Consider the following 12367-nt stretch of genomic DNA (forward strand, 5'->3'; position numbering starts at 1 on the left):
CAAGTAAGTACATAAAGCTTTAATCTTGCAAAAACCACAGTGTCCAAATATTAAAACGAGTAACTGTATATACTTATTATACAACTCTAAAACTTATGCATTATTAATCGCAATTTATTCAATAAAGCATTTTAAAATAAACTAAACATATATGCAGAAATTGTAGGATGGAAAGGAATTTGCCGGCAGTACCAAAGCGCATGCGCGCATCAGTATATCTTCTGCCTTAAACATGGCGACCGTGGCAAAGTTGTCACGGCAAATACCTCCGTTCTGTCGGCATTTTCGTGGTTTTACACGTTCATACAGCTCGTTTCGTAGTGATTGTGTAGTGAAGGAATGGAAACGAAGCACTGCGCATTTGGTGGCAGCCTCCATCGCCCTTTATGTTGGATACAAATACTTAAAACCCACTGTGGTCCACGCCTCAAAGTCCCGAAGGGTTTGTAAACACCGATTCATGTTTCTCTGTTTCACTAATCTTCTGATATAATTAACACACGAGCATGTATTCATTCGAAATCATTTGTCACCTGTCAATTCTAATAATAACAATGCTGTCACTTCGAATAAATGATCCATGTAAATGATACAAATTCTCTCGCTCATCGAGATTGCTTGTTTTTTGTTCAATCATTCCTGGGTGTCTGGGTCTAATTGACCCTGAATGATCTGAAATTGACGCGGCATAGATTATATCAATGTCTGACTATATCTTTTTTATGATAGCCGCATTGGCCAACACGGTATTGATGTTTCTTGATTGCAGATTATAGGTTAGGAAATCGTTCCACTCGTAATGATATCGATTATTAAATACTGTATTCTTGAACGTTACAACGAAGAAAAAAAGTTTTGTGTAATGCAACTGAATATGTAAAATGAACATTTGTATAAATGACAAGTGTAATAAATATACCTGTAGTAACTATATATTCGAAAATGTGAAATGAATGTATCCGAAATATAAAGTATTAGAGTACGTTCTACTTAATTTAGTCACAGTTTTAAATAAAGTTTTATGTTGTTGTTATTGAATTATAGATTTTTATTTATAAAAGAATTATTATAATAAACGATTTCTTTGTCGTAAAATATGAATTATATATAATACGTGGTTAATTATTATACAGGATGAGTTACCTAATACTAGAATCTAAAAGAATATTAAATGAAAACGTTTCAACAATAAATTATTACGAGATTACGGACGTTTTTTTTTAAATATTATATTATGTTTTTATTACTTTTATTATTCTAAATTACGTACATAATATTATAGACATAGTGAAAACCAAAAAACAATATTCAAATATTCAAAACGTATTTATTGTAGTTTATACCTTCCAGTTTGATAATTAAAAACTATCGTTGTTATAGATAAAAAATATCTTGCGGTTTTTTACCCATAAAAAGTGTAAAACGATTGAAAAATGTGGAATTTATATTTTACTAACTAATCAAAAAGAAACGATATAAAATTCTCAGTTATAATGAAACATTTGAACATGAGATTTCATAGTGAAAATTGTTGTGACGTATTCACTGATTTATTTATTATTTATGTATAAACGAGAAATTGAAAATTTTAGTTTAAAATTCTTTCGAAATATACAGGGTGTTCCATTTAAATCGATCCACTCAAATATCTTCAGAACTATTGATGATACTAAACAAATATGTCAAACAAAAGTTAAATCTTTACAAAAATTAAAAATATTTTGTAAACTAGTGATATTTTGTTATAAGTAACTTTGTACTTTTGTGTAGAAAATGGCGGGTTCTATCGATTCATGCACTGAAAAATGTCATCTAAAAAAGAAAGTCAGTTGGTGTTAACTATTGAATGCATTTTAATTTTAGTCGCCATTTAATAGTCGAGTAATCATGAACTAATGCAATTTTTTTGCAATAAAACTAGTTTTCTATGCAAATCTTGTTATAACATTTTTAATTTGCCTTTGATATCGCTCACGGCCAGGATGCAAGGTCTTTAATCAGTGATTGATTATTATCCTTGAATCTTAATAAATCAATCGTCGATTTTTCAACAATTAAATTCCTTTAGTCAGTGATCGTTGATTATTGCAGTTACTCGACTAAATCAATCTTCGATTTTTCGACGATTAATTTTATATATACTTTACGATCTCAGATTATTACCATTAATCGATTAAATCAATCACTGATCCCTCGATGTTTAACGCTCAACTCTGCTTTATAGTAAATAGAAGTAACAAAGAAATTTTAAATATGCATACTGGATACTCATGATTTTCTATTTTCAGAACTAATAATCTCTGGGTAAAGCGTATAAATATGAATTGTCCAAACAAACACTTTATTAATAAAATCTAAGTGTATTTAACACTAGATTTACGGAATCGCCAATTTAACGGATATTAAATTTTATAAACATTATTGTGATAAAATTGAAATCGATTTTGATGGATGCAACTATGCTTATACGTATGCCAATTCTCTTTTTTTGAAACTCTAATTTCCAATATTAATATGAAGGAACACCCAGTTTGCTAGGATCCATACAATGCAGTATACTTACGATAACAGTCCGTAAATCTAGTTTTTATTCCTACTTCTATATACTACCCAATTCTCAAGAATCTTAAACTTTTGCACTCAAAATTTCTTTTGAATTTTCATTTCGATAACTGTATATTATTTTCAATGCTGCATTTGAAAGGTACTTTGAAAGACAATTAATTCGTAGAAAGTAACATAAACAAACCTTTTTACTAATAATATTAAAAATAGTATACTGATATAACATATTTCAAAACTATTTTCACATAGAAACACACGTGTGAATAAAACTGATGTTGAGTCACAATCGACATAGAAATACAAACTTTGATATACTTAGGGGCACGCAATTTTAACGAAACAAAAAACTCGACATGCACGATAATAGTATAAGTGTATAACTAATTTCAATTATATAAGTTTGATGGGTTTAAAAATATCCCAGCTTGCATTAACGGTTAAAAAAGAGCAGGACAATTTTAAATCCATTTATTCTCAAAGTGTTAACACTTAACAAGAAAGAGAATATTTGTTAATAACCGACAATATTTCATAAGTTTGCAAAAGAAAAGCTGAACTATGAATTCTATTGGCATGCAATCCTCTCCAGAAAAAAATATATTTTATAAAGAAATTATAATCGTCATAATTAATAGCTTAGAAATGGCTTCGGTGTACGACAAAGTCTGAACAGATATTTTCAGCCGATCAACCGATTAAGTGGTAACGTGTTAACTGTGGAATTTAGTTTCAAAAATCGTTTCGCGTGCAATAAAATCAAAAAATGAAGAGCGTATTTGTCAAACACAAGACGAATGCACCTAAGGTATATTTTAATGAAAAAGTAAAACAAAAAAGAATTACACGTTTCTCTGAAAAAATAAGGAATTCATCGTTGAAAGAATTAGTATCAGTTCCAAGGTTCAAGACGACATGTATACTCGTCAAACGCAGTTAACTGATTAAGATTAACACTAGGTTTACGGAACGCGTTACTTCGACGCGTATCGAATTTTATAAACACTATTTAGTATATGTTTACGTCGACTTTGTTTGATACAGTTGTACCAATACGTACTTCAATTATCTATTTTTAAACGTCTAACTTCTAAAATCCGAATAAACGAACGTGAACTTTTTTAGCAGCTGTACAATAAACCGTAAAATAAATGTCCGTAAGCCTAGTATTAACGGACAACCTGAAACATCGTAAAATACGCTCCCAAATTTGCAAACACAATCCGATCGATACCAGTTTCGCATTATGGAGGAACCGTTCCGTTGTTAACGGCAGCGTTTAACACGTCCAGTCACGTGTCCCGTGTGGATGCCGATTGTCTCTTCGGCACAAGTGCGGATCTTCACTGTCCATTTCCGCGCATTCATAAATCACACGGCAACCAACGTTCGTGGGCACGCCACAAAGTGGCGGCCGTTATCGCGTTCAAGATTCGACTGCGCCGTTTATCCTCGATCCTCGACGCGACCGTTTCCCCGTCACGATACAACGATCGAAGGATACGGTATCTGAAGATAACGCGGGACACGGCTTCGGGGATACGGAAAAACGACGTTACGGATTGTGGTATTCATCCTTTGAGGACGATGATGGTGATCGCGTGGCTCATTGTGGAACCTTTAGCGATTCGAGTTATCTACAGATTATTTGTTATCGATGGGACCAGTTAGCAATGTTCATTTGAACAAACCGGGCCTATAGCCACTCCATGAAGTATCGAATAGAGGATGAGATTAGGTTTAATGTGTGCTCGTCAATTCGAGTTAACTTCAATGGCTAATTGGAAGATAACTCGGTACAATGTCAAGAAATAGTAACGCTTCCTCTTGTAAGATTTTCATCGCCACTGTGAGTGTTGAATTTATTTTACTGTACAGTTTTCTGTTTGTAAGCGTAGATTTGTTTCGAAGCAGCGTTGACAGTAGTAAAATAATCTGTTATTTGGATGTATGTATATTCAATAACATTCGTTTTCACTTAATTTCAAAATATCATGTATGGTTTTTACTAGTAAAGTAAGAAATTATTAATATATTTTATTAGTAAAAGTAAAGATTGATAATAAATTTTCTACGAAAACTTTACGAATTCTTAAAAATTTTGGTAACGTTGTTTAAAAAATTTCGTATTGTAATTTTTGTAACTATTTTCATTCTATAAAGGAAGATATAAGGAATTATTAAAGAAACATGTTTAATATTTATATGTACGTGGGCTCCATAGGATAAGCGTATTACAATCAGCTTATACGAGTGAAATGATATTTCTTGTTAATTTATTTAGTAAAAGAAATATATAATTAGATTTTTATAAATCATTGCGATTATTTCATGATAACACTCTATTTATTATATCTTCAGTGGTTACTGGTTTATTATTCTGAGTCTCTGGCATATTCATTCTTCAAAAATGTAACTTTATTCTTAACACAGAAGTTAAAGTTACTCTCAATTGATGTTGTGCCATTTTTCTTGCGTCTGCAGTACAACTTTTTCTTTGAAACTCACAAAACAAATCTCTCTTTAAAAAAAGAATTAAACTTTACGTGTATTTTCAATGTTCTATTTATTTTCAAATTACACGTAACATACACAAACACAACTGTCCAAAATTAGCAGGAAAAGTAACAAAAATTAATTTACTGCGCCAAATTAATTTTAACTGAATGATTTTTTATCGTAATATTTATTAAAATGTTACCACTATTTACTTCCTTCTTTTTCTTCGAGAAAAACTAGGTTTGATATTTGCTAATGGTTTTTTCTGGTTCATCCATTTACAAAAAGATTAATTCTACTTGGTCAAGCTTCTATTATACTTAAGGTATAAATAAATATGCTGTACTGTTTTATGATAGAAGTAACAAATTACATAACAATTTCATGAATTAAGAAAAGAAAAGTTCTCTATTTAAATGTCCCAAATAAAGAAAAGGAGTTCATTGAAAGTTATTTAACATATTATATAACATGAACAGAAGTTCCTATTATATAAGACAGACAAACTGCTTTTTCTCTACTGTTATTGAAAGAAGACTATTTGTAAAGTATAAAAAGTCAAAATATACTTTTTATTACAAAGAAATGTCATCAACATATAATCCTTAATATAAAAATAAAGAATGTTTCTGGAAAGTAACACCAGGCTACATGTAGCAAAGACTAAGATAAATAACATTTCAAAATTTACAATTAATTAGAAAATATAAATGTAGATCATATAAAATCGATATCCGGGGTAATCGATAACGAAGTAAACTATATCGAAGTAAACAAATTCTTACAAAAACGAAGCATAAACGAATACATCATTCCAAAACAATATTACCGAGAGTAGTTGAACATTTTAGCGATTTAAAAAATGTAAATAATAATGAAATAATACAAAAACAACAGAAACTCATAAGATTACCTAACACGAAACAGAATAAAATAAAGACAATCATAATGACCCATAAAACCATTATTTTCAACCAAACAGATAGTGCCACTACTAAAACGGACCGATATTCCACGTAACTACCCCTCTGGAAACATAATCAATAAAACCTTCAGCTATCAACGTCTAAGCATGCTTTCTACGAATCATTAAATCACTGATTAAGAGTCGTAGCGGTTTTTATCAACGATCGAAACACTACTTTATCCCATCATTATTAAGCTGATTTTATTGTTAGAAAAGCCTGTGACGCGATCAGGGTAGTACTTGTATCTACGAAATCATTTCGCGACTTCACCTGAAGTCGTTGCTCTAGTAATGACGTAAACTTCTGTAGAAATAGACCGAGTATTCCCAGTAGAAGCTGTGCCAGATCGCATTGAAGGAGCCGCGCGTGTCGTAGCTACGTTATCTCACCGTTCTTCGACGAACAAGTGAAAACCTCTGATACCGAGTAACAGTTGTAAATAGAATCCAACGAGCCTATAAAACTGAGTTTCATGAGATTCGACTTCTTAAGAGTAACAGAAACATAATCGGAATTCGTATATCAGATGAACCATAGCAGTCTGTTTGAATGAACAAGATAGCTGTTCGTTCTCGGACGCAAACTTGACTCTCTACTGACTTCCTGTGGCGTAACTTTTCAATTCCGGTATCGGGAGAAGGTTCTTGCGGTCGATTATCTTCGTTAATTGAATCTCGATCACATAGTTTAGAAATATCTCAAGCTGAATTACTAGTAGATTTAGTGAAATGGTTGGGATATTCCGATTATAGAATCAACAATTCTATTAACACTATTTCTACCGAAGATGTCAATAGAGACCTTCTGAATTTTTAAATTCAAATTATTTTTCCAGTTCAGTCGTATATCCTAAATTGACTTTTGGACCATTCTAATAACGATTATAAAATAAACTATAAGAAATGACCGAAATCTTATTCAACAAAAATGATTCAACTCAGAAAATAATTTTAAGTTGAAATTTCAAAAGATGTCTATTTTTCTATGATTCTGTTTATTTTTTAACTAAACTGTTGCAAAAGACAGTATAATGATTATAAAAGTATGCAAATAAGAGAATAATTAAGTGTTGAGCTTGAATGTATTTCTAAGAAATGTATCAGTATATTAATGTTTCAAATCTATTATAAATTCAATGCAATTAAGTTACTTTTTACATTAAATATTTTGATTCTTGCTGGAATGTTCAAAAAGTAAGCTGATGTATTTAATTAAAATATAGTAATTTGCATTCATTCTATAGTACCAAGTCATATGTTTAAATAAAAGTGGATAACTGTAACACTTATATAAAAATTTTATTTCTAAATATAAACTCGTGAAGATCTAGCTGTTTGTTCACTTCACCTGCCATTACGATTATTTAAGAGACCATCCATTTTAATCTTCCTAAAACGTTTCTCGAAGCACTTTTATTTATTACACTTTCAACGATCTAAAACTGTGGATTCATCGGAGCCCAAATATTAATCCTGATGTTTTAGCGTGAAACGATAAAATTATAACCGTAAAAGATAGGAGTGCATTCTTTTCTCCGTGTGAAACCGCATCGAACACCGTTCCATCATTAATCGTCCAACGATTCTGGGATTTACACGGTTTACTGTCCACGACGCAACGCGTCAAATAAAAAATTTAATTTTCCTAATGAATGAATGGATGAAAAGGCATTTCTGTCGATAAGAAGAAATCATGATAATTTCCATTAGCGACTCGTGAAATGAAATTTACGCCTAACGAAAGCACCTGAGAGTCATCGTTCTGATTGACCGGGCCGACTTAAATACTTCGGAAATGGAAAACGCTACGACCCGCTGACTGACTTTATATACCTATAAATCTAACTTCATTAGTTTACTAACTGTGATTCAGTTGACTGCAAAATGCTTTATAGGGTATTGAAATTGATAAACTATTTCCCTTAAATCCTTTCCTACTGAAGAACTTTTACGTTTCCCGACCGAAGATCTTTTCCCTACAGGCCATAGGAAGTAAGTCAGAAATTTATTGAAGGGTTATTTGCAAGTTCAATTTTAGAAGTCAAATTAACTTTATAATACGCAAATTTTTACATTTAAAATCATTATTTAATAAATATTTAAGTATTAAGACGGAATGAAGTAATATAAAATTCATAACCAACCCCGCATCAGAAAAATAAGAAAGAATGCTGGATTTGTATCGTTTACGTTTGTACGGATTGATGATTCATACGTAAAGCAGTATTCAATTTCATCAGATCATAATTATCCAGTGAAGACGTTACTAAAACATATAGATTGTGCACATGTGTATTATTATGATTGTTCAAAGTATGTTTGTAAAATTAGAATCTCACAAACAACATTGTTTTCATACATAGCAAAAACAATTTGACTTATAATCTACTTTTATTCTATCTGTTTTTGTCATTTTTAGTTTAATCAATCAAAATCTCAGGGGAAGCTCATTATTAAGTGTGTCATAATTGTTTAATAATATGAAAATCACAGAAAAATATGTAAACATTGTGGATAATAAATTTGACTTTAAAGAAATCAGTGAATGTAAAGAATTGTGTTCATATTTCAAACATAGAATTCGAAGTATAAAACTATGAAAATTATGCGCGAATTTTTATAAACACAATATATTTTATAAAACAAGATTCATATAATACGTTACATATCACATTAATGTCTTTTAACATCGAATTCATATATCGGAATGATGAATGGAAAAGTACTGTATTAAACATTTGCTGTCCAATATTTGCATAATCGACAATATAATTTATAATTTTAAATTTCTAACATTTCACGAGTTGTAATAAAAACAACAACTCCACAAATTATTTGTCCAGAAAACATCGTTAGAATATTAAATTTCTTGTTAGACTTGATAATCGTTATTGCAATTAAGTTGTGGTAGCTACTAAAAGGGCAAAAAAATAGTAGGTCTCGGGGCTAAAGGCTCGAAAATCGGCAGTCAAATTTTCATATCCAAATATCCATATGCAAATATCTTGCGAGAGGAAGGTATTATTTCGATGGAAGCCTGTTATCTGATTTCAATTTCCTACCACAATCTCGGCGCCACCGTGCTCCGCCATAAGTATGTACGCCGATCCGTAATCACTAGCGATGGGATCGAATACATCGTAAGTAACATCAAAGCTTGATATAGCATACTTGTACGTGCTGTAAAAATTAATAGACCTATTTATAAGCAGATGCGAATCTTGAGAAAATGTATCTGTTATTTATTAATGTTTATAAAACTGTAGTAACGGTATTATATGTATAATAAATATTGATTCAATACACTTAAATAATGTATAAGACTGCCTTTTAATGTTGGCAATTGGAAAAATATTATAATTAAAGAATTAATTGGAAAGGATTAATGAAATTGTTCAAATAAAAACATTGTTGAGTAATAAAACAATTTCTTTTCTGATAATAAATTTTATTTAGTTAGACGACTTTTGTTCGTTTGTTAAGTCACATGAATTTTTTAACATATTTAATGTAGAGAATAAATTTACATCAACATCTACCGATTAAATTCCGTTGAACATATTAAGTCTAGTAAAAGTATAAAAATGACAAAGGAATGATAATCTTAAGAACATTGTAGAACAAACTAATACAAATAATATAAACGAGTAAACAACTGAAATGAAAGAAAAGAACTAAAAGGCATGAAAGGTGATATTTACCAGACATCGAAAGATATTTTTTAACTCATATACTATCATTTATTAAATAATATACTATCATTAATGAAATCAATTATAATCAAATATGATTCTTAAATATATAACAAAGTATATAATATCATACTATCTGATAACATAATACACATTTACCCGTTCGAAAATTTTTAAAATCTTCAAAAAATTGAAGTGTCAAAGTTATAATAACAATTAATACGATTTTACTTTAATCTACTCAAACCATTTACAACGATAGTTTCTTTTAAAGTCAGTTCCTTCAAACCGTCCATAAAAACGTAAATTTGCATAAGCATGGAATTATTATGAATGTTATAAAAATAGGGTTATTTGACGTACTATTGACTAGTACTCGTTAAAATATATTGATCTTGACGCCATCGCTAGAAAGCACCGTTCGATTACACGGCAAGGTGGATCTCCGGCATTAGCGCACAAATCGTAGGCAGGTGTTTGGGGTGGCTTCCACGTGGCCTGCGATCAGTCGCATAGCTTTCGTTTTCATGTGTCTGTGCGAAGCGTTTCGCCTCGCTTTCGTCCGTATAAATAATTACAAACCGCATTGCAACACAGAGATCACAATAAAGGAAAAAACAGAGCATTAGTGTAATCGGTATCGAGGCTTCTTTTTTTTTCAAAAATTAACATGGCCATTAATGGCCGTGTTGCAACCTGTGATTTTGTTGTGTAAACCGGCGTGAGAACACATGAACATAAAAATGTGACGCAAGGATACGACAGCGATTCCACGACTTTGTCCTTCTTAGAACTTGGAATTTTTAAGTTCGATTTTTTGTTTTTTACATGATTGATTTTGTTTTAAAAAATCGAGTGGAGGTATGAAATACTGAAATACTACAAATTTTATGCAGTTTTAGAATATACGGATTTTTAAAGTAGAATAAAGTAGAAACTACATCGTAACTATCTTACTATTATCATCAATTTTCTAATCATTATTTACTAAATCAATTTTATTTGATAAACACAAATCAAAATTATGTAACTATAGCGAATATCGTCGTACTGACGACTTCGAGTTGTCGTATCTAAAATTGATAACTACGAATTAATAATTTAATTATTCAAATAATGAGAGATTCATGCATGAATTTCTTTTCTTTTGATATTTAAGATTTCGATAAATAATTAAAAGTATTATGGACGGAGTTTTTCAAGGTTTGAAAAATTCTCATTTGCAAAGGGTTAATAAATCAATCATGCGATTGTAATACTGTTCCTTTTTGTTCTTCAGCATACTTCGATATTCTTTAAAAATGAGAGGATGCTTTAGAAATTAATAAACGAGCTATTGGTGCGACCAACAATTTCTGTCTTTAATAGTTATATTGATTACCATTCGTTCTGTTACGCCTAGTTGTACAAAATACATCTTATCTCATTTTTTATGATTATGCTGCTTAGAAAGTTGTCGTCTTGACTCGTCATCGTTACGGTCTTTTCCTGCAAAGGTAACTCGCATTGACACACAATGATACAGTTAAAAGGGATGTCAAAAATAACTTCCGGGGATGCTTTCTATAGCTTTATGGTCGTTGGTAAAAGTGTACAGCTGCACAGGAAACATATTTCAAAGGAAAATACAGTATAAATAGCGATAGCGTCATTCGGTTTTATAAAATAAAGGAATTCCGTGAATTTCTTTGACTTCAGATAAGTACTTCAAAGAAAATCTCATAAAACGAAGCATTTTCCGATTCTGTGTGATTGATATTTTATGAACACAGAATAGGATAAATCGATTGATTTATTGACTGTGTAAAACTGAAGTCTTATGAAGCGTGAAACGGATGCAGAGTGGTTCAAACAAAATACTATAAGTAGTTTCTTCTGACATAGCAACAGTTATCTTGTTTCTTTGTTTTTTATTAAAAATATTTTAAGTAAGTGTCACGTTGTTCGGAAAACGCGATCAAAGTTGAACAAATTAATACGTCTTTTTACTCGATAAAAGATGTATTTTATTCTAATTGATCACCTGCTCTACGTTAATTAATTAAAACAGTGTAATTAGATACATGTTACTGTTTCAAAGAAAATACTTTATAATTTAACCCACTTTGCGTATTTCGATTGGTTAATACCTTACCACGTTTATTTTAAATTTCATTTGGTCAATGCACAAGTATTTGATTATGCTAGAACAAAAGGAAGGGATTAACTAAACTAAGGACCGGTTAAGATAAATTATAAGATTGGATAAACTGAGCTGAAGACCATTCTCCGATGAATTAGAAGATTGGACAAACTAAACTAAAGACAATGCAAAGATAAATTAAAGGTTTGATAAACTAAACTAAAGCCGTGCAAAGTTAAACTAAACTCTATCACGGAGCAGAATCTTAAAGAATGATAATACCTTTGTCACATTACTTACTAATAAATCTCAATAACACAACATTTAAAGTAGTCTAATAATAAACGTAATAAAAAAATCACGTGGCAACATTCATTAATTTTCAAGCACCAACAGCACTCATAAATCGAAACGATTAAGAGTCCTATCGACTACAAGACATAAAATAATGTTAACGACAATCAGTCATAGAATTCTAAACGACACGTAGCCACATACTTTAGCATCTTCCAAAGCGTTAACACC

The 12367-nt window shown here is 30.7% G+C and overlaps 1 protein-coding gene across 4 annotated transcripts in view; it reads left to right on the plus strand.

Moving 5' to 3' along the window:
* Nucleotides 1-207: 207 nt before the first annotated feature.
* Nucleotides 208-12367, plus strand: part of LOC116431005 (Mitochondrial calcium uptake 3) — a 41488-nt gene continuing 29328 nt past the window's right edge. For all 4 annotated transcript variants that reach the window (XR_004235844.2, XM_031985862.2, XM_031985861.2 and 1 more), the window contains exon 1: nucleotides 208-442. Coding sequence is in view for 3 of the 4 variants with exons in the window: in XM_031985862.2 (XP_031841722.1) it covers nucleotides 233-442 (210 nt within the window). In the remaining variant the exon portion in view is untranslated. The remainder of the gene's footprint in view (nucleotides 443-12367) is intronic.

Source organism: Nomia melanderi, chromosome 5 (genome assembly GCF_051020985.1).
Source record: "Nomia melanderi isolate GNS246 chromosome 5, iyNomMela1, whole genome shotgun sequence".
Classification (NCBI taxonomy): Eukaryota; Metazoa; Arthropoda; class Insecta; order Hymenoptera; family Halictidae; genus Nomia; species Nomia melanderi.